Source organism: Clytia hemisphaerica, unplaced genomic scaffold, assembly GCF_902728285.1.
Source record: "Clytia hemisphaerica strain Z4C2 unplaced genomic scaffold, Clytia hemisphaerica genome assembly, whole genome shotgun sequence".
NCBI classification, from domain to species: domain Eukaryota; kingdom Metazoa; phylum Cnidaria; class Hydrozoa; order Leptothecata; family Clytiidae; genus Clytia; species Clytia hemisphaerica.
The window spans coordinates 1,071,416-1,094,907 of NW_027103562.1; the positions used below are offsets into that span (position 1 = coordinate 1,071,416).

General features: G+C 35.7%; 1 protein-coding gene across 4 annotated transcripts in view; it reads right to left on the reverse strand.

Annotated features, from left to right (window-relative positions):
• Positions 1-291: 291 nt before the first annotated feature.
• LOC136800685 (transient receptor potential cation channel subfamily M member-like 2) overlaps positions 292-23,492 on the reverse strand; it is a 248,439-nt gene continuing 225,238 nt past the window's right edge. For 3 of the 4 annotated variants that reach the window (XM_067057341.1, XM_067057340.1, XM_067057344.1), the window contains exons 2-34: positions 16,995-17,178; positions 16,443-16,531; positions 15,965-16,127; positions 14,513-14,677; positions 14,035-14,380; positions 13,687-13,840; positions 12,905-13,061; positions 12,620-12,686; positions 12,377-12,477; positions 11,989-12,123; positions 11,827-11,877; positions 11,504-11,617; positions 11,005-11,231; positions 10,358-10,586; positions 9,829-10,019; positions 9,369-9,540; positions 8,997-9,125; positions 8,325-8,576; positions 7,746-7,929; positions 7,242-7,368; positions 6,799-6,998; positions 6,431-6,563; positions 5,614-6,202; positions 4,810-4,951; positions 4,602-4,700; positions 4,068-4,222; positions 3,745-3,827; positions 3,451-3,540; positions 3,060-3,146; positions 2,783-2,873; positions 1,965-2,108; positions 1,433-1,546; positions 292-1,019 (exon numbers count right to left, since the gene is read on the reverse strand). In XM_067057341.1, coding sequence (XP_066913442.1) covers positions 855-1,019; positions 1,433-1,546; positions 1,965-2,108; positions 2,783-2,873; positions 3,060-3,146; positions 3,451-3,540; positions 3,745-3,827; positions 4,068-4,222; positions 4,602-4,700; positions 4,810-4,951; positions 5,614-6,202; positions 6,431-6,563; positions 6,799-6,998; positions 7,242-7,368; positions 7,746-7,929; positions 8,325-8,576; positions 8,997-9,125; positions 9,369-9,540; positions 9,829-10,019; positions 10,358-10,586; positions 11,005-11,231; positions 11,504-11,617; positions 11,827-11,877; positions 11,989-12,123; positions 12,377-12,477; positions 12,620-12,686; positions 12,905-13,061; positions 13,687-13,840; positions 14,035-14,380; positions 14,513-14,677; positions 15,965-16,127; positions 16,443-16,531; positions 16,995-17,159 — 5,310 coding nt within the window. In that variant the 5' untranslated portion in view covers positions 17,160-17,178 and the 3' untranslated portion in view covers positions 292-854. Of the gene's footprint in view, positions 1,020-1,432; positions 1,547-1,964; positions 2,109-2,782; positions 2,874-3,059; positions 3,147-3,450; positions 3,541-3,744; positions 3,828-4,067; positions 4,223-4,601; positions 4,701-4,809; positions 4,952-5,613; positions 6,203-6,430; positions 6,564-6,798; positions 6,999-7,241; positions 7,369-7,745; positions 7,930-8,324; positions 8,577-8,996; positions 9,126-9,368; positions 9,541-9,828; positions 10,020-10,357; positions 10,587-11,004; positions 11,232-11,503; positions 11,618-11,826; positions 11,878-11,988; positions 12,124-12,376; positions 12,478-12,619; positions 12,687-12,904; positions 13,062-13,686; positions 13,841-14,034; positions 14,381-14,512; positions 14,678-15,964; positions 16,128-16,442; positions 16,532-16,994; positions 17,179-18,441; positions 18,518-23,492 lie in introns of those variants that run through there. The other variant, XM_067057343.1, reaches the window with a different exon arrangement.

The window sequence follows — 23,492 nt, forward strand, 5'->3', positions numbered from 1 at the left end:
TTAAAATATACCCATTTGAATAAAAAAATAACTGATTAAAAATTTTGAATATTTACAAAGTTGATGTGTAAAATCAATAAAAATTAGTAAAGTGATGCATCTAAAATAAATAAAATGTATTAAAAATTATCTCACAATTCTCGTAATTAACAATATCTGAAGGATCAGCTAAAAAAGTAAAAAATTTGAGTAAAAAAATGAAAAACGTAAAACCAAATTAAACTTTAAATTTAATACAGTGTAAGCAATATAAGTGTTTAAAAATAAGTTTCAATTGCTGCCTAATGATGAAGCCCAAAGGATGGGTTATTCAAAATTCTGAATTTATGGCAGGTGTATTTTTCGAGTCCTCCCAACTTTGAAATTCTTTTGGAAAATATTAATGTTTTTCAATAAAAAGTTCAAACTTGGTCGAAAAGCTTTAGATTGAAAATGAAATTCGGTATCTAAAATATACAATGGGCTTTTCCAGAAAAAAATCTTGCACCCCCTGTTGAGGAGGTCCATTTCCGTTCCAAGGGGGTAAGGTTTGAAATGCAGTGGAATTCCATAAGGGTAGAGGAAAATCCGTCAAAAATAAGCGGAATTCCAAGGGGGTAATAATTGAAAATTTGTAAAAATTCGGAATTCCAGAGGGGTATGATTCTAAAATTGCCTGGAATTCCAAGGGGGTAGGTCACAAAAGGTTGGACCTCCTCAACAGGAGGCGCACGGTTTTTTCTGGAAAAGCCCAATCCAAGTTGCTCGGTAATCTTACTAACGCTACTCGATATACCACATTATTTGACGTACCCTTGTTTTGTAACACTCCACCTGGGCAAACAACGAAACAGTCTAACTTATCTATCGAATGATCACCTAAGAGAAGGTTCTTTATTTTGGATCAAGATATCAAGCCACTCCATGACAGTAGCTTCACCATAACAATGGCCATCGACCAACAGACGTGGATCGATACAGACATCTTTCCATTGATACATCTTCTTTGAGCTCTTCGCTGCTTCTTCGTCACTTGGTGGCTTGAAGGGAAATGGGAAGATTAGGGCTATTGAATTTTTGATCCGAAAAATAAGCGTTTTAAATTTATACTTTCAAGGGTTTTGATTCATTTCATTTCTGGCAAATAAAAAGTTTAACTCCGGCGAATTCTAGATTCTAGGACGGCGAATTCTTATCAAGACCAGTATATTGGTTAGCGTGAATATGTACTTTTTTCATGCCGCCTTGGACCGTTCACCTTTGCCGTTCACCGGGCCAAAAGAGGCCCCCTATTTTGTAAAGAAACAAATTACAATACTATTTTTTAAACAGTTCATGTGAACCCTGCCAATACTCGACATCTCCGACGGGTACCAAACATAAGACTTTTCATTTAAATTGCAAGGCGTTTGATTAAAAGATTGATGAGCTTCTACCTAGTAATTATGATTACCTCAGATATGAATTGTGAAATGATGTTTCCATCGGGATCGTGATAATTAAATACGGTTGCTTCTATCCATGCATGGTCTGTGTTGCGACGATCGTCCATGTAACCTTCCCATATCTTGTTCGTGTAAAGAGATCAAAAATTGCATCACTTCACTGTGAGACTTACAGAATATTCGTATGAAAGAAGGGGTGATAAAAGTATCTTACATAAACAAAATATGTTTGGCTGAGCTGATAAAAACTAGCAATTCTAGTCTGTTAAACAGGGATACAGCTAAATTCCTAAATTACTATCTGGGCAATGGCTCTTAGCAACCCTTGCATTATGGAAAATCCATTATCAATTACCAGAACACCAGAATTTATTGGTTCTCATAGTGGAGAGAAATAAAGTTCTTCTGCTATATTATTACTATCTAACACATAAAACACATATAAAAGTTGCTGATGTTAAGGATTATCCAAATAGTAGTAGAGAATGGGCTATTTTGCCAGTATTTTGATGAGGATCAGAATTTTTAACATTTACATACCTTTTCTCTTTTATCGATGATTTTGTTCAGTCCGATCCACACACTATCACAAGTGGAAATGTCCACACCTTTACTGATCAAAGTGGTTTTGGAAAAGAAACGGAGTAGTTCTGGTGACATCGAATTGTTCAACACTTCCGGACCCTGTGTTGGAAAGATCAAGAACAAGCTAGATTCTGAATGGAGCTACCTGATGATGAAAGTTAAATAGCAATACGAGGAGAAAAATGAAAAAAATCAGTCAGAAAACATAGCGTTTAGCGAAAATGCATAACCTAACGCAAATAATTCCTCATTGATTGATGATGGGGGGACAGGGAAGGCGGTTGTAGGGAAAAAATAAATAGAAAGTTCTGGTCGCAAAATTCTAAATCGGCTAAAACGGCGATTTCCGGCGTATTTCCGGCATTTTTGACCGGAAAAGATTTATTCTCAAAAATCGGACTCGGATAAGTTTTGGGCATTGCTAATACGCATCTTTGTGCAAAAAATCAGAAAAAACTAATGATGAAATCTTGAGAAAATGCCAAAAAAACGTTTTTTTTCGGCATATTTCCGGCATTTTCGGCCGGAAATGAATTTTTTTCGAAAATCGGGCTCCCTCACATTTTGGGCATTACCATTTTGCATCTTTGTGCCAAAAATCAGGAAAAACTAATGACCCAATCTCGAGAAAAGTTGGTAACGAACTAACGAACGGACGAACATACCCTACCTCCAGGTAGGTCCAAAAAATATGAAGACACCGTTTCTTGCATTAGAGAGTGAAATAAGATAATTTGTGCATGCAGAAATAAGTGAATAATGAATTTACTTACATTAGGCAAGCTCAGTTTGGAATTCTTTTGAACGATAACCAACAATTCTAATTGGCTTGGGTATCCCATCCCGTCCATATTCTTCTTCCATCTATAAGTAAATTTTCACGAAGAAACAGACTTAGGAAAAAGGTTCATGTGTATGGTTTACGAATAAAAGACATTTTTTAATCTCTTAGGTTCAAATCCATCACCAGTTGAAAAACCATATCACAAGGTGGAATGCATCCCTTCATACCTAGTAATGAAAATTCATCAATCACAAACAACACTTTACCTAGTAATGAGTGCAAACTGCAAATGATTGGGTCCATAATGACAAAGCAATCCACGACCTTCCAAACCCGTTCGTCCAACTGGATTCCTGAAAGTGATGAAAGTACTTTTTTAAATAGAAGCGTAGGAAAAAATAACTCAATAATAATAGAGGGGTATATAAAACTGTGTCCAAGACATTAGAACATGTATATTTTCCGAAAGCAGTGAACTTCATTCATGTCCGAGTGGTGAAACGCAGTTTTGACACCACTGTGATTCCCTTTGAAATAAAAGCTTAAAATTCATGTACCAAAGAATCTTTCAAGTTTTTTTTTGACGTCACAAGCTCGTAGAAAAGAACGTCTTACTATACACTAAAGAACACAAACAAGGTGAAGCAGGACACCTACCTTGGTACACCGTCACCATTCAGCTCATACGTTCCACAACAACTTTTTCGTTCACTCATATTGAACCCGATCTTCCTGAATTTGTCGCTCCTGAGACAAAGTGAAGTAAAATACATAACACGAATTCACTAGTATACGTATCAAGCATTTGATATCGCATTATATTCTATAACTATAATATCTCCAGTGGATTAACCTACATTTTCTGAATAAATTTGGACACTAGAACAAAGAATGCACCCCCTGAGCTTGCTTTCTTCGACCCATATCAAACCCTGCCCAGGACATACTTACTGTGGATCGGGGTCAACCCAGGGTAAATAACTTGAGACAGTTGGTGAAGTATAAGAAGGTGGTGAATAGTCATCCATCGGTATCTACAAAAGAACAACGATGTTGAATTCTCCAATAATCTAACTTTTCATTCGTATTTATGTGAAAATATGATTCCAGTAGCACAAGCTAGCACCATTCCCTTATACATTTTAGTCATGGTGTAACTTGTGGTTCCCTTCTATTCGTCAAGTGAAGAGAAGATGTAAAGAAACCTTTATAGGATTTAACAAGTTGGAGTTACCAATCTTGACATGAGTAATATAATAAAATAAACCACTTACATTCCAGGGAACTTTGATATCAGGAACAAACTCTCTTTGGACATCAGAGAAAGGATAGGAGGGACACCGAGATAAAATGTTGGGAATTTCTTCAGGGATCATCAAATCTTCATCATTATATTCTTCGTATCCTTCTACGAAAAAACCTTCATCCCCTAAAATTTAAGATAAAGAAGGAAGTTTGTTTCAGAGCAAGCTGGAAGCACTGACCTTTACATATCCCTGGACAACGTTTCTTTCTCCCGGCTAAGCAAACTTTGGTCGGATATTTTTTTTGAAAGTGATGAGATGAGATCAGAGATGGCGGATTTAACTTTATCCAGGGATATATAAAGGTCAGTGGTTGGAACTGGTTGGACTTTTTACGCTCAAAACAAACATGTCAAAATGTGGAACATTGAAGTCCTTTGTTTCCACGTGGTGAATGGGTTTCGTACGATTTCTTCAAACAACAGTTGGCATAGGAAGATATATAAAACAGACAATCAGCAGTCTAAAATTTACCCTTTCCTTCTTTCACCGGGAGAAACGTACCTGTGTATATGATGTCATCATTCTCATCATCTTCCACAACTTCTTGTGTTCGCTGCAATGTTGGATGTGAACCCTGTCTTTGTCGCTCAGATGGGTCACCTATGTGTAAGAACGAGAGCAGTAAGCAAAATTAAGAATGCCCTACTTCCATGTTGATCTCTTTTTATCTATTTGTGGTGAAATTCTGGAATGTTTTCTTTAGTTTTACCTTTAGAAATCATAGGATTGGAGGCTTCAAAATCTCGAGGACGGATCTCTGAGATGATGGGCGATAAGATTTGCACGTGGTCATTGATTTTGACTTCCGGCCGATTGACATCCGATAAAGTGCGCCTTCTAGTAGATGATCTCTGAAAATAGAACAAGCTAGATGCTGAATGGACCTACCTGATGATGAAAGTTAGATAGCAATGCGAGGAGAAAAATGAAAAAAAATCAGTCAGAAAATATAGCGTTTAGCGAAAATGCATTACGCAATAAATTCATCATTGATTATAGATGGGGGGAGAGGGAAGGGTTGGTTTTATTGACAATTGAATCATGCTTGATGGTGAGCATTGTTATCATTAATTGTTTTTGTGTGAAAAACATAGAAATATAAGGAAAAAATCCAATGAAAATCTGCAAAAACGGCGATTTCCGACATTTTCAACCGGAAAATTTTTTTTCTCAAAAATCGAACTCGGCCATGTTTTGAGCATTGCGAATACGCATCTTTCTGAAAAAAATCAGAAAAAACTAAGGATAGAAATCGGGCCCCGTCACTTTTTAGGAATCATCATTTTGCATCATTGTGCCAAAAAACGTAATGAGCCAATCCCGAGAAAAGCTGGTAACAGACGAACGAACGAACGAACGAACATGGGTTAATTTAAAGGATTTCCACCGGGGTACCCGGAGGTAGGTCAAAAAAAGAAGGCTGGTATTAAAATGATGAAAGTTCTTCCATAAATCTGTAAGGATGAATACTAGATAATGAGTAAGTATTGCCACTATGGCAACATTATCATACCTTTTCGAAGCTTGCACTTTCATCCATAGATATTGCTCGTGAAAAACTTCCTTTTTTGCTGGGTGAATCTTGTCGTTGGTTAGAAGCAGCTCTAGATGCACTTGGTCTTGCTTTTAAGGAGGGTCTTTTGAAATTATGAGCTGCTCGTCGAACAAAACTCGACCTGTCAGCTCTGCGGTTTGGGTAGGTGCCCCCGGTCGGTGTAGAAGGCAGGTTCAGGCTTGTGGCTGAAGAGCGGCGGTCTCCATTTACGCCCACAGGTAGTGAGCAAGGTGCTGTGGGTGGATGAAAAGCGGCTCCCCCTCCACCCAAAGTGTGGAATTCAGAAATTGAACGGTGATAGTTATTTTGTTGATTTGGTGGTTGAGAAGACGGTCGCCTAGAAACATTGGAATGATGCATCGTGGATGGTGCATTCCCATAATGCAATGTGGAGTGAACATCAGTTAATTTGACCATCATCGTACGCATAATTTCCTCCAAGTTGTCCATTCGTTCTTTGAGGTTGTTGAGGTGTGTGGAGTTACCTTGGTTGGTGGTCGTTGAATCGATAATGTAACGCTCTGCTACTTTGGATACACCGTCCAATCTTTAGATTCAATTCAATAGAAACAAAAATAAATGAAAGTTTAAAAAATTCAGAATAAGAGTGAAAAGTTTGCCTGGAAGAGGTACGTGATTGAATCCGTGTTGAAACTACGTCTTTCGGGTTGACCCTATAGCTTATGGAACTCTTTCCCTAGAGCATTTAATATTTGCACGTATTTAAGACTTCAACATGTAATTCTTAATACATTGTTTTGGTTAACGGTTCTACCTGTCATTGATAATACGAAGTTTCTCTTCATTGGACGCTGAATAAATGGAGTTTTGACGTCTCAAATAGCTCGCTAAACATTTTTCTTCAAATAATATGACATCATGAAGATCGTCCTTGTTCAAGAATTTCTCTGGAATGGATAAAAGTAAATTACGAAATTTTGGGATCGACATGAACGCAGTATTTCAACACACATAAGGGTAAAAATTCCCGGTAAGAATTTAATCAAGTGATATAAATAATGTTGAAGTATTGTAGTTTTGGAGAATAAAGCTTTACTTTTGAATTGCAAGATCACGTCGAGAGACCTTCTGATTCAGACGATTAATAAATTATAAGTTAGTCATCTCAATCGATCTTCTTACTTAATCTTCGATCAGCGTGTTTCCCTCTCGCAGCACTGGAGAAGCTTCGATTGAACAACCAACGAAAGAAGAGATACACGTGGACGATGATGGAAAGAGGTGGAAAGAATGCGGAACGAGCAGAATACTCTTGTATCAACCGGTAGCGTTGGAATTTCCAGATCTCGTTCGAGTTGGCTTGTACTTGTGTGTAGGTGTTACTGGAAGAAAAGGGTGAAAATATTTATAGTCTGCACCGAGACAACTAACCAACATCAGTTTTAACCTCCGATAGAGTACGGAAGTTTTTCTTGCCGAGTGATTGAACTTCCAATTTGGCTTGTTTTCTTCTTTTCGAGTTTGAAGCGGGATTATTCTAAGGTTAAAGAAGAGTGGTATGAAAAAAGACCCTAACTATCCACTTATTAAATTACACGAACAATTCTAATAGATGGCAAGCTTACTTAAAAATAGCGATCAAGAGATTGATGAGAAGAACATTAGCCACCAGTAGGTAGATAGCCATGATGATTGCTGCTACTACTTGTATGTATTCGTGGTTGTGTGTCGGTGTCTCAAATATCGTCTTGTCTGAAATAAGAAAAAAATACTTAAATCGGGTTAATTTTCGCGAATTTTTGCCTTTTCCGCGAAAATAAAATTCGAACAATCGTGTGAGATTGCAAACTCGCAAAATTTCGAAATTCAGTTTTTTCCGACTAAAAGTTTTTAAATTTGCTTTTTTAGACAAAAGTTAAAGTATCCAGTAGAGCTAATTTAAAATAATTTTTAGCTGATTCGCGAAATTAAACCCACGAGAAATTTTTCGAACTGTTGATTCGCGAAAATAAGTCCAAAATTTCGCAAATTTTTGACCTCGCGAAATTTAATCCGATCGAAATAGGCAATCAATTGCAATTTTTCATTTATAACAAAGTACAAAATGCATTTCCGAGATAAAATCTCACTTGGGTCTTCTTGTGGATATTCCAGGAACAATTCACCATAGATTTGAAAGTAAGGTATCATCACCAACTTGTACAACGTGCTCCATGATCGTTTCGTGTACGGATTCAAAATGGCGTACCGTGACACACCGTATGCTAAAGTGAACACCACCAACACGAAAAGGAAGTTCACCAAGTCAATTGTCTACGGAATGAAAATAGATAATAATATCGGAGGGAAAACACACATCGATTTGAGTAAAGTAAACAGCTCAAGCACGTGTTCTAAGCTGCCGTCGTGCAGACACTTACCTTAAGTACCATTTCTAACAGTAAAACTATCAGAACTAATGCCGAAATGAGATTGGGTTCAACTTAAACGGTCAAATATCGTCAATTATCTGACAATGACTGGTCATTGCGTTAAATCACTGTGAGAATCTCTTTCGAAATAAGTTTCGGGGTTAACTATATTTGGCCACTTGGTAGACACGATAACGGTTCCAAATTGTGAACGTTTTCCAATCTCTGTGAAGATTTTACTTGTTACAATTAGATTCGATTTGGAAAGTCTCGAAAAACTTGCGAGAAAACCATTACCATTTTACCAATCATGACGACATAAGGACCAATGTGTTTGTTTACGCCAAACATGTCCAAGATTCTCAGGATCCAAAATATGATATCCACAGCATACAAGACGTGACCGAGCAACAATGTCTCCCTACCGTGCAATCTCAATACAAGTGCAGTAAAGAAGAGAAGGATAGCCAGAGCGTCACATAAGTTCCAATAACTGACTGACCACATTTGAATTTTGTGGCGAAATGTCTGTGCATCCGATTCTGCGATCTATGTAAATGAGATGTTACTTTAAGGGTAGAAACTTTCACGATTTTTGCCCTTTTCGCAAAAGTTTCTGCCAAGTAAGAAATTACATTTTCAGCGAAAAGTACACTTTTTTGCTATTTTGTACTCAGTTTTCAGTTTTTGGGCATTTTTATCGGTTTTTTGCCTGCAAAATCAAATAACATTCTAAAATTCGCGAAAGTTAAATTTGCGAAAGTTAAATTCGCGAAATTACGCTTAGTGGTTATTTAAAATAGATTTAGATACAAGTCATTTGCAAAGCTGGTCATAGTAGTTAAATCAAACAATACATATTCCATGAATGTAAAAAGTAGACGGTAGACGAATCAAAGTTCTAATCAGATTAAACGAGATTATACTATACTTATACTATTCAAAAATATGATTAAGATGGTTACAAACCTGTCTTATTTCTTCCATAGTGTAGGAGGCAACCATGATGACGAGAATCCATTCTGTTGTGTAGGGTTCTTTATTTAGTTCCGTTGTGACCACAAACATGAAGAGTCCGAGGAAGAACAAATACGCAATCTACAAAAGATATATTGTGGATATCAAAGAAGATTACATAATGAATTATCACTAGGGCCAGATGTTTCGAAACAAATTGATTTTCTTGAGAACATGGTATCTATAGCAACGACAAGTGGTCGCGCTTGGATTCTTTTACGATATAATATCCATAAGAAGTCAAAATTGTGAAATTTACTCTACCATTTTGATTTCATATTGGGTGATGTAATTTGTACTACATTAATGCATACTTCAACTTACGAAATTAGCAACAAATTTGGTGACAGGTGCTTGAAAGAACTTTGGATATTTCATGTACCATGGCATTTCAAAAGTCTCTTCGATCACACGTTCGTTTGATGTCATTTCGAAGGAACGATTTGGACTGTCGAAAGAAACCAACTCCAAGGAATCTTCATGTACTATTTGCGCACTGCCGAAAGATTGGATTTGATCATTAAAAAATGAAAGTATGCTTCCTCGAATTCTTTTCGTGAGGAGTCAGGGCTGCTCTCCAATTTACGCAAAAAAATGTTCCCGTCGGAGGACAGTATATTCTTGGGTACGTACCCCACCTAAAATGCATGATATACTTTCCCGTATGAAAGATGATGGTACCTGGCCAAGGGAAACTTTTAATGCGAAGTGAAACCCCCTCCACGGAATACAAACCACGCGAGAGCACATATTGAGAGAATAGCATTTATAGAACGATAAATACCTTTTTAGAGAATTTTTGCTTTGTTTTCGTCTTGTTTCAGTTTTGATTTGTTCAATTTCTTGTTCCCTCGTTTGCTCTTCATCTTCCACTTGCTTGAACTCTGTCTCGGTCAACAAGATCAATTTGTATTCTTTCAGTGATTTGAAGTTCAATCGCATCACGTAAAGAGGACATAACAAGCCTACCAAGACCTGAAAATGGTAGAATATAAGATAAGTTATTGACAACTCTATGCATTACTATCTTAGAAAGTTCCGCCTTTGAAGTCACGCCACCGTCTTAAAAACACCGTATCTAAATATCAGTTTTGGAAATACATTGCCCGATATTAATATCAATACATATTATCCTCAGACGAGAAGCCTAGAACACTTAGGCGGAAACACACTTATCAGATGAGAAAATGTCGCTCACAGATTGCACTGAAACTTCCGAGAGATATCAAGAAGAATTCCTGTAACGAAAATGCTTTAAAACAACACAAATATCTGCTCATGTATATTTATTGAATAATTCAAATTGTTCAGACCTGTTTGAAAGGTGAGCCAGTGAACTGCAAAGCATCAGTCCATTTCTCATTCAACAGACTTTGAACGCACGGGTGAGCAACGAAACCAAGTAAGTGTGACAAAACACCAAGGCTCAAACATGTTTGATTCCCCCAATTGACCAAGTTACACGTCACCAAGTCTCCTGCCGTCTTCTCATTCAGTTGAAAAGCCTCATTCAGCAAGTCGATGGCTAGTTGACCAAACTTTCTAAAACCATGATCAAAAGTATTTTCAAAAATATGTGCTAATATCGTCTTTATTCGTGTTGAAAGGTCAATGTGAGCTCTATGAGCGCAACACTTGTTTCTTCTCATTCCATTTTCGTTGCTTGAGAAAAGGCTACAATTTGATTAACTGCTTCAATTTTGTTGAAAAATATCGACCGTTCGCCATGTTGAGAAACGACAGTCCAGCGTGCTAGACGGCTAATTCAGATTAAACTGATGTTATCCCGTAATAGTTATCGTATTATCATATAACAAACGCACTACTGTATTACACGATTATAAACGACTCCGTTCTACGAGTTTAAAGAGTTTTCGTCTTTTCTTTAAAAGCATCGGCAGAAAATAACAAGCTAATTGACAAGTAAAAATAAAGCAGCTTAATATATTACACATCTTACTCTGCTTGGCTTTCCAGCTCTTGAATAATATCGTCTTGTTTTTGAAACTTCATGGCAATGTCACGAATAGCCATGAAGAGGCGCCGCCCAACCAACGCTTTAGCCATGGATTCATCGCCATGTTTCCATAGCATCATGGTCATGGATTTGAGGTTGCAAAGTACTGCCCAAATGAACAACTCGTTCACCGGATCACGAATGTCTGGCTTCTCACGAATCATCACAATCTGAAATTGAATTCAATCGAAGAAATTCTCATTGTTTTAAGAGAAACCAACATTATGAATTTTAAACTGGTCACCAATTAAAACAAATTACAAACATATCATTTACTTGATGGATCTAAGACATCGCCAGAATGATCGAATTTCATGTTTTATTGAAGGCCCTCTTATCCCTTTGTACCCAAAGAGATCAGGCAGGTTCGTGATCATGCGTAATTTGATAATGTCCATATTAAAGCATGGTGGGGGATCCATTTCTAAACCATATTCAGTACCTCGTTAGCAATGGTATGATGTCTGTATTCATCACTTCTTATGTTGATTCCCTTGCACAATTTCTTCAACACTAAATCTACGTGGTGCATCTTCGCTGAACCACTGCTTTTGTTCTGAAAATACCAAACAACTAACTTTGTTATCCTACCAGCCGTCACTGTCATCAGAATAGAAAAAGTTTTAAAAACATTTTGGGATCTAATTTCCTTTCAACAGCCTATTTGTGGAAATCGAGTCAAGACTGTAGGGAAACAGGAGTCAGTGGATATTCTGTACAATTCATAAAACTTGGACTGGAGAAATACGTAACTCTTAAACATACCATAACAAGGTTGAACAGCCGTCTTGAAACACTGTTTTCTTCCCTCAAGCGCTATAATAAAATCAATTCAAAAAATAAATTCTCATGGGTGAAATTTTATAAAGTGTAGAAAGAGAAAATTTTTGAAATTGAAATACTGTAACAAATTCACGTCATGCTTACGTATTGATACAAGTCTTCGAGTTTCGTAGTTGTTAAGAAATATCTCATGACCACTCCGTTCTCAAGTAAAAGTTGCACGAATTCTGGTTTGTTCCTTCGGAGTGCATTGTACATGCTTGTGTGAAGCTCTTCGATCTGAAATGAAAGCAGCAATTGGATAGACATTTGACTCGAATTGGAGTGATTGACATACGCTTATTACGCTTTAGACCAATATTCCTGAGATTCGAACTTTAATTTGAGCCAATTCACTATTATAACATTTAATATGAACTAGCGAAAAATCAAATTACAAGAAGAATTTCAGCCTTAAATTGAACGACATCGACAATCTTAAAAAATCGGAATAATGGTCACCAAGATACAAGCAACAAGGCGACATTCTTACAGTCCAATTTCCATCATCACAGAAAATATTATTTCGTGCAATGTCTACACGATTCCATAACATCGCCAAATCTAACTGTTCAAATGGTGAGATGTTTTTTCCTAAAATGGAATACAAAAGGTTTTAAAGAACACTTAATTGATACTCGAGAGGGTTTAGCAAGGTTTTTATTGGTTAAAGATAATTGCTATACATAATTAGCCTGGAATCAGTGTTCAGAATACTTGAAAGAGAAGAGGATACCTTTCATAAAAGCAGTGAGTATGGCTTCATCGATGTTTGCGCCTTCTTCCATTTTGAAAATGGTTATCTGTTACACCAAATGAAAAGTAAATTCATCATGACTACAACCGATTTTAAAACACAAAAATGACGAAACATATATCGAGTACAACAATTTTCTTGACTAAATTTGAGACAATGATGGTTCTATGGAGTATAAGAATGAACACCTCTTGACTAAGCTTGAGACATGGACAGAATATTACATTTAAATGCTGTGGCATAATATTGTATTTGCGCACTTACATATTCCTTTTTCTCTACACACTTCAACAGGTTTTTGAAGATATCTTGATGTTTTTTGTTACTCATCCCAGAGAAGACTTTCTCGATCATCTGTAAAAGATTTTTGCGTTCTACCACCTCTTGCATTTCGAAGATGGGACCTTCCCCACGTGTCAATCTATGGAAACGTTTTTCATGCTATAGAGTTTATATAATGCTCAATTTGAAGCAAATAGCGATTTTATGTATTTGCACTATTGAGGACGGTAGAGTGACTGAAGCAATTTGGAATAGCCCGCAGTACTGACCCGCAAAATTGAGGACAGTAAAAGTGATGATTTACCGTCGTCATCAGTTTGTCAGGATATACACTTTTATTTATAAGAACCAGCAAATTGTTGCTGAGGCTCGGCTGTTCTTATTTTTTTGGCACTTTGAGCCTTGAATTGTTCCTATTTTGTTCTTATTTTTTCTAAGGTAAAAAACAAGTTTTGGCTATTTTTTCATTTTATTCTGAGCATTAAGTACGTATGCAACACGAAAAGCCATTTTATTTGATTCTCTTACGTTTAGTATTTTTAAACGTTTGGAGCTGTAAAGAAATATCTTTTGTTACTAGTCATTGAAAAAATCAAAACAAAAAAAACTACTTTTTAAAATACTTTAAGCCTCTTCACTGTTCTTAAAAAAAAGAAAAAGTCAAAAAAATGAATGTACAGTAGAATTTATCAAAAAAGGTCTTTGGTGCTCAACTCGTTGAACCGAGATGCAATTTAAAGAGTATTTTGCTGAAAGATACTCACTGATGTGCAGCAGCAATAAGATCAGCCGCTCTCCCACTTCCTTTGATGACAACCACAGGCATAGGTGGTTCACTGTTTACAGCCGTCAATACTGTTTCGATAGTGTTCGGCCCTCCTTCTAATACAAGCTGCACACCTGGAACTCTATCCCTGTCTAAAATAAAAAAAGGTTCGGTCAAAATGTACATTATAAATATAACTATGAAGCCTAAGTGAGTGTATCTAGTCTCGAGACTTACTTTGAAACTTTCAAATGTGAGAAATGGCCTAAGTATAAAAGACTGAGGTCCGAAACCTTTAAAAGACCTTTTTCAAAAAATTGAAAAAGCCTGAAAAAGCAGTTCTTACTTTTTTCAATTTTCATGCAACAGACAGCTTGTTCGACTTTCCCTCTCAATCCAATTTCGTGCCCGTACTGTTCGATAGATCCTTTATCCACCAGAAGAAAATGTGAATGGTTGTTGTCTAAACAAGCTCCTCTTGTCGTCAAACTATTACTGACATGGTAGTCTACAGTAGCTGCTGAGTCATTTTCAAGGTTTTTCAGACGCTTGCGGTCATTTACGATGCCCCATGTAGCGATTCCAATGCAATACACATTAGTGGTAGCACCTTGTAGAGCTTCACCGACATGCTTCATTACACCAGTGTTGGTGCCACCTGTCACCACCCAAGTACAAGTTGTTTGTACAACCTTTAAATGAAATGAAACCTGATTCTTGACCATTGAATAAAAATAGAGAGTAAAAAGTCACAATCAAACAATATTACAATAAAAAAAAATTTGTTTCGTCGAAATTCCTGAATGGATGAATAGAATTCCTACCTTGAGTAGTCCTTCAGTGAAATGAACTTTCAATTTTGGATTGAGCTTAAAAGCTTTCGCTCCACCAGTCACAGATATCAGAAGTTGTGGATATTCCATCATCCATACTTTACGAAAAAGTTTGACAATATTGCTTGCACTTGTCTCATCTGATATTCTGATATACTGAAGAGAAACATTTTTGAAAGTTATATATATCTTAAATTCAAATTATAGTATCAAGCATAGAAGGGATTATGGAATTTGGGTTATGGCAGTGACAATCTTAAACTTCATATTAGAATGAATGGTAGCTAGAAAGAAAAATAGTTTATGTTATGTTAAGACAATTGTTAAATAAACTGAAATGACAGAAGCTTCTTCGTGTTTATTTCAGACATTTCGGCCTTATCAAAGTACCATCATCAGTGGAATGATAATAATAATATAAATAATAAAGCTTTACAGGTTTGCAGGCCACCGTGAAGACACATGGGCCTCTATAAACCGCTCTTACTTTTTACAATGATCTTTTTGAAATAGGGTTTTTTTTCGCGGGCTCCCCCGGACTTTCCATTTTGTGTTGTCTCCTTTGATTTTAGCATTCATTTTTTCGGCTTCCTTACACCATTCTTTGATTATAAGGTTGAGAGTCTTTGAGTCTTTTTTACAAACCTTCTTTGGTGGGATCAATCTATGTGATAACATTGGGCTACCTTATCGGTATTGAGGGGGTGACGAAATTTTCCCGCGACGAATTTTTTACCCGATATTTTATCACCCGACCAAAACTTTTACCCGATTTTTTTCTCCCCGACCAAAGCTTTTACCCGATTTTTTAACCCAAACCAAAATTAAAATCTAAATTTTTTACATCTTTATTAACCGAAATTAGTGCTTTAAACGTCGAATTAACAAGATCTTTTTTCGAGCTAGTGAAGGAAGCCATTTCATTTGGACAATTTAGTTGTGTGAAAGTGACTTAATTGTAAATTTCGTCGGGGAAAAGCGACGAATTTGAAATTTTGGTCGGGGGAAAGTGATGAAAATGCCTCTAGGTGACGAAATCTTTCCCCGACGAAAAAAAACCCCGACTAAATAAAACTCTGACATTTTTTTCCCCGATAAGGTATTCCACAAAAAAGTTATACCCCCTATCTTGAGGAGGTCTTCTTTGGCAAAGCTGACCCCTGGATTTTTTTTTCAACTTTTCAGGACCCCTTTGGACTTTTATTCCTCATTTTTTGGACCGCCCTGGATTTTTAAGCTCGTTTTACTGATCACCCTGGATTTTTAACCTTATTCTACTGACTGGGGTACGGACTATTTCTGGAATAGCTCATTATTTTTAGATGACCACATAGGTTAAACGACGTGTCTTTTATTAAATAACATTATTAAAGATAAAAAGTTTTTTAAAAGGCCATTGGAAGTCTATTATGCTTTATCTGATATCTTTTTTAATTATCTTACCTTTGCTCGTGTCTTTTTACCAGTTCCTTGAAAAACTATCTCACCATAAGCATTTGTTTTGGATTGACAACAATGATTTTTATAATTCCAATATAACTTCTCTGGGTGATCAAATTTGACTCTGGCATGTTGATGATCACATTTCTGTCGACCACAATAACACCTGAAAAAACATATTAAACATATTAAGGTAAATATAATACTAATGCTATTGTGATATTGATTTTCCTGGAAATTGATACCGCATATTATATTACCTTGAAAAGCAATTTAAGGACATTCTGATTACTTTTGATTTATTTATGATTAGAGGCCGAGGGAAAGTCACTGCTTCTGCTTTCATAGTTGAATGATTTTTCAGAGACATTATAAATAAAAAGAAAGACACGAGTAACAAATGGAAGTAAATGGAAAAAAGGGTAATTATTCTGTTGTATGGGTGTCTTTTTGCAAGATTTCATATTTATCAAGAGCTTACGTGTTTTCCCTTTTAGAATTGGGGTTATGTATATAATGTGTACAATTCTTCTTTTTGAATGTTTCGAGAACCCATTCCAACCCATAGTTCTAGAAAGAGACCAGTTAAATATTACAATCTTACTACTTGCTTATGTAAAAAAACATTTTCTTCTTCGATCCTATATTGTCAGTGGTACGATAAAAACTAAAGAGGATTTCTTTTTCACTTTTGGAAAAATAACTGGGCTTGTTTTGTTTTCTTGATCCAATATAGAACGGAAATATTAGTCTTTGTTAGGAGGAATATTCCCATTGCAATTAAATGCAATGACGAATGAGAAATATACTTCTGTGATTAGATTAATTTGAACCTTTGATAATAATTTAATACATTTAATGGTATATTTTAATTGAATCGAATGATTAATAAGTGACTATTGGGAGAAAGTTTACTGATGAGTTAAGTTAAGATAAGTTGAGTTTCTACATCATTTTTAATGTGATGAAAAGTTACTCTACTGTTTGATATAACACATAAGCATATCAGCACACTTTGTTATGGAAAATTTACCTTCATTCCCTGACTCTGAAATTTTCTTCCATCTTCAATAGAATTGAACTGGACATGATTCAAGTATAATTTCTTCTTGCCTGATGAAAGTGTTCTGATACCATCCATTGAATCTTGGAATATAACACTGTTTCTATCTTGTATAAGGACACTACTTCTTTCCATCTTCACCCAGCCTAAGCTCCTAAAAAAATTTAAAAGATATTTCTATATAAAAATTTACAATAAAAGCAACATATGTTAGATAATTGATTCTGAAAGAGTAAGACCGATATAGACCAATTGGTCAAAAAGCAGTAAAATATGCCAAGTATGAGGAAAGATTACGAAGATTGGAACTACCAACATTTGAGTTTTAACGATCGTTTTGTGATATGGTAAAGGTGTACAAACAGACAGCATAAGGATGAATTACTACCTAACTTTGCAAATGATGGTTTCAAAGGTCCACAAACGAAATCTTTCTATTAGAAAGGTATCCCAACATGAAACAAATTGCAAAGGGAAGTGATAATTCAATAAAAGACTGCAATGAAAAGCTAAAGCAGGCATGGGAAAATCACCCGAAGAAAATACAACTCTATAAAAATATAACCCATGATCGGTTTAGAGGCCCACTGTTAACGACTTATAAATAAATTTTTATTTCTATTATTATAATCATTGTGTGCTCGGGTAACTTAATGCATGTCCCAGAATTGCATTAATTTTTCCGTCCCAGTTCCAGTCCCTAAACCATAACAAACTATACATTTTTGGAAGCATATTTGAATGTAGAATACCGTATTTGGTGCAACTTAATTTTTTTTTCATCAGAATTTGAGTTTTTTTAAGAAAACGTGTCATTATCAAACATCTAAATGTACTTTATCACTGGTCCAAATTTCATAAAGTTTTGATTTATATTTCTCAAGATATTCAACTTTTTGTATTTATGACATCATCAATCATGACGTCATAATCAGGTTTTCTTAAGATATCTCTAATTATACTGAGAAGAAATTTAAGTTACACCAAATACGGTATTCTACATCCAAATACGCTTCCAAAAATGTATAGTTTGTTATGGTTTAAGGACTGGAACTGGGGCGGAAAAATTAATGCAATTCTGGGACATGTATTAAGTTACTCGAGTGTCCAGTATTATCCCAGCTGACTATAATCCTTCTTTTTTAAATAGCTGATATAGATTGAACAAAAGCACAAACCTTAAGACATTTTTAAATCATCGAAAATTTTATTTGGCATATTCAAATTTAAAAGCTAAAATTATATTTTTTTTATTATATTCATAAATTATTATTTAGAATCGTTAAAAATCTGAAAGAAACTCATTGTTACAGACCATGATTTTCTGCCTTGTAGGTGGCTCGAGTCTATTATCTTTTCTTCAAAAAAGGCGTTTTTTAAACAAAATATCAAGTTCAAACGATGGCTTAGTACTCACCTTATCAAAAGCAATAATAATGAGAAAAAAGTCTGCCTTTTCTTTTTGTACTAAATTTTTCCAGTCTACAAATGATGCAAATGTTACACTTAAGCAATTATTAACTTATTCATAGACTTTTGGGGAAATTAGTTCATATTTTTGGAAATTACCTAAAATCACATGACATACTAACAAGGAACGACTTCTGAAAAAATTGAGCTAAAAACCTCATCTTTAGTCAATCCTTCCTGAAATCAAAAATGGTTTTACTATTTCCAATTATTTATGATTCACGAAATATCAAGCTTTAAAGTCGACGAACATACACAAAGTCATAAAAAATATTAACCATATGACCTCACAAACATGTCCATTTCAATTATAATATAGACTTTTTAAAGAAGGTGTTTTACAAAATAGGAAAGAGATTGAGAGTGAAAATAATATATTTTCGAAGTTCTACTATAAACGTTACTATCTACTACCCTTTCTTTTATAGCATTGAAGTTGGATAGATTCAGATTGAGGCAGCTCAAGCTAGCGTGACGGAATTCTTTGAAATTAGTATTGTTTTAGGGCAATTCAGACCAATCTACGAAATCTTCCCTCCATTTTCTTTCTCTCCAAGCACATAGTTTGCTATTGAGCAGCTTTGTGGTCTAAAAGTCTGAAGATATTCATTCTGAAACCATTAAAATCTTGATTTATCTTTATTTGCTGTCCTCCTGGTTTGAAGGGTTTTAAGTTCAAGATTCTGAAGCATCAATGTGGTCAATCGAGATGAAGCGTGCAGCTTTCCTCTGGACCATTTCCAGCTTATAGATTTTGGAGACTAAGTAAGGGTCCCATACGAACCGTATTCCAGGATTGGTCGATATAGGCTTTGTAGCATTGAAGCTTTGTACTTGGATGGCATGATCTGAGATTCCTTTGTATGACACATTGAGTTTGGTTGGCTTTCTTAACAGTATAGTCAATATGGACACTCCAGGAAAGCTTTTTATAAATGAACACACCTAGATATTTCGCTGAGTAGACAAGCTCAAGTACTTGGTTGTGCATTGAATATGGTTGAATGATAGTATTACTCTTGTTGGTGATTCTTAAAACTATTTATATGGGTTGAACTCCATTGATCATTCATGTTCCCAATTCATGAGTTGGTTTAAGTCTTCCTGAAGGCTTGCAGCATCATTCATTGAGTCGATGACTCTGTAAATGAGTGCATCATCAGCAAATAGTTGTATTTTATATTCAATTAATTCAGGAAGATAGTTTATGTAAATTAAAAACAGGAGAGGTCCGAAGACTGTGTCTTGAGGAACTCCAGAGAAAACATAAGCTTTTTCAGATGTCTCGTTAATAACAACTGTTTGGGTGTTTGGGTGCGGTTGGAGAGGTAGTTAGTGATCCATTTAAGGGTTTTACCCCTTACGCCGTAGTGATGAAGCTTCTGAAAAGTCAAGTAAAATTGAATCGATTTGCTTAGCTTCATTCAAGGATTTACCAAAGTCCTGGATGGTTGTTACAAGTTGGGATTCACATGACCAATGGTTCTTGGAACCATGCTGGCTATATGTCATAATGTTGGTGTGTAAATTATGCTCCAAAATTTTACAGGATATTGATGTGAGACTAATTGGCCTGTAGTTACAGGCTTTGGATTTGTTGGCTTTATCAGGTTTGAATACAGGGGTATCCAGGGCATGCCTCCAGTCATCTGGGATGGAAGACTGTTTGAGTGAAGCTTGAATCACTAAGGTGAGACCAGGAGATATTTGGTCAGCAAACTCATTGAGAAATCTTGATGAGACACTATATGGACCAGCAGCTTTGTTAGGGTTGATATCATATTAAGGAGTTTCCAAACACCAGGTTCTGTGATATTAATTTCTAGTATCGGTGTATTCCCTTGGTCCTGTAAAGGTGCGATTGGACCGTCAGGAATGGAGAAGACATTTGAAAACTGCTTATTCAGGTTGTTTGCTTTCTTGGTGTTATCAATGTGCAAGATGTTGTTGTCTTGCAGGGATGGGATCTTCACATCTACGGGATTTTATGAATCGTAACAGTATCTTGGGACTATTTACCCCATCTGGGCTAACACAAGTTTTTGACAAAGTTATTGAATGCTGATTTGCAAGCTTTCCTGAATTCATTTATTAGCTTTTTAAAGCGATCCCATTCTGCAGGTTTTGATGTTTATTTGGCTGGCTTGTAGGCCCTCTTCTTTTGCCAAGATAACCTTTTACATTTCTGTGTTGTCCATTGTTGAGAATAACAACTTGATGTGTATTTTGAAGGGACAGATAGCATGGCATTTTCAATAAGAGCTTTGAGACCTTTTCACATTCCATTAATAGGGGATTCAGAGTTATAAGTAGTGGTCAACTCGGCAATTTCAGCAGAGGTTTGATCTTTGATAGACCCAATGTTTGCTCTGTTCCACATGAAGATTTTGTGTTTGCTAGGTTTAGATCGAATAGGATGACATATCATGTCTAGAAGGAAGTACAGCTGTTGCGTGGCCACTGAAACCTGTGTGAGGGGCTCTTCTGCTGATAAAAGTTGATCTGTTGCATAATGACTCCAAAATATAGCAGCATAACCTGATAGTAGATTAATTTCCAACTGAATAATTTTTATCTTACGATGTCTCTTAAAAAGAGAGTCCGTTCAGCGTAGGCAATCATTAGGTTACAAACAGTTAGCGAAGGCATCCAGGATCCTGTCATTCTATCAGCCAACAAAAACTAAATGATACTTGTAAACTTAAGTTTCTTACCATTTTTCATCGAAAAACAACTGAAAACATTACAACTTCCCAAAGTCAGAGACGAAAACATTTTATTTACCTTGATGAGAACGCCCTTTTGGATCTATTAATAACTCATTTAAAATGGTAGATAGAGTTGCAGAAAGATAAAGGCACCTGCTGCTTTGAGGGTGGTAACGCCGAAAAAACACCCAATATATTCATCTAACAGAAGTCAAGTTTGTTGCCTGGCGAGTTAAGCCATGCACTCCACCGTAGCAAAAGCACAAACAACATTTCACGGTTATAAGAATATCTTATGTGCTTAATTATATTTAATTTTGAGTGCTTCATTGAAGATGAAGAAGGAGCAAGATAAAAAATGCCATGGTCAATTTTGTTTAAATGAGTTTGTTCTATCATTGTTGAAAGTTGGAGAAATTTCTACCGTTGCAGATATATTTTACAGCCTGCTTTTACTATGTTCTTGATATATATATATCGTCTAGGCGAAAAGCGGTAAAAAAGAGGCAAACATGTTCACTTCTGATTTATGAAGTGAAAATAGTATTGTCACTGCCAGTCAGGCTCTTAATTTTACGTTTATTTGATTTATCTTTTGTTCTGTAACGTTTGTTTTTAAATCCATTTTGAAAGGTATTATGTATGTAAAACATTTATAATTGTCACTTATTTATTATTACTTAATGTCTCATGTGTATTAGCTTATGTCAATTGTATTGGGAATTGTAAAGTGTTTTAGTATTGTTAGTCTATTTATTATTGTTATTCATGTGATAGTTTTATGTTATCTTTTAAAAGTTCAGTATGTAATGTGTTTGCCAGTGCGTTGTTATGTAAGCTGTAGTGTGTTCATGTGGTGTTTGTGGAAAGTGTTTTTAGTAAGTTTGATATTTGTATTTCTTGTATTTTTTTACTATCTGACTTTATTCTTGTACCATTTTGCATAGTTTTCTATTCTTGTGCCTTTGAACTATAATATTTCTCATCTTGTATGTTTTCAGTATTTCATTTACTAATAGATTTGTACTGATATTCTGTTTGTATTTTTGCTTTATAGCCGTATTTCATATGTTTGAAAGGCGCGTTGGAAACCTGTCAAAATTGATGTCATTTTTTATAAGTTGATCGTTTGGCATTACCAGGTATTTTGATTAGAAAAAGGTCTATTCTACATGACATCAAGAAAAGGTCTATTAAACCAATTGTAAAGGAAAGCTCAACCCATCTAATCATACTTTTATGCTTTGTTTAAAATCACGAAAATGTACTTATGTATTATTTGATAATTCAATAAAAAACTTAGAACTTATAGTTACTTACTTACTTGTGTTACTTACTTGTGTGGTTGTTCGAGCATCCTGCTTCAGGTAAGGTTCTTGGTGAACCACGCCTCTGTGTGATCAATCTGTCGAGAGAAAAAGAATCTCAGCAGATATTTTTCATGTCAATTATTGAATTGGAATTGGCTCTCCTGCACCCAGTATATCCATGGATCTGGGGTTCATCTGGGATAGACTTAAGGTGTGTGTCCAGGGCTCTTTTGAATTTATCGATAGAAATGTTTTTGAGGTTTCTGATGCTCTTTGGCATAGCATTAAAAAGTTTTGCACCTTGCACTGCAAGTGTGCTGTCTCTAAATTTTGATGTTTGGTTCTTTGGAATTGACAGTGTACACATCCGGCCCAGCCGGGGGTTTTCAGTGGTTTTGATACCATTTACAGTAGGTACAATCTTTTCCATCACCTTCCAGACGTACATTATTCTGTAGCGTTCTCTTCGCCTTTGAAGTGAGTAAATTTTTGTCTGTTTTAGACACTCCCAATAATTGTTTGGGGTGCCATTTATCTTTCGTAAGAAGGACTTTTGAATATCTTCAAGTCTCTGAATGAGACCAACTGCATTTGGGCTCCACAGAACGGAGCAATATTCTAATATTGGTATCACCAATGATTTATATAGTACGGTCATACAATTTAAAGATCGTGAAGAAAAAGTTCTCAGGATCCAAGATGTTAAGTTTTTAGCCTTTTCGATTACTGCAGTAATTTGCTTCTGAAATGTGCAATTACTGTCCATAAGGATTCCAAGGTCTTTCACAACATCTTTGTTTTCAATCTCAACACCAGACGGTGATGTATAGCTTGTTTGAGTCTTGATCTCATGGTTCTTTCCATAGCGCAAGAGTTCAAATTTTATATCATTCAGCTTCATGTTGTTGTCATCCGTCCATTTATATATTCTATCAAGATCTTTTTGAAGTAGGACAGCATCTTCTAGAGTTTTGACTTCC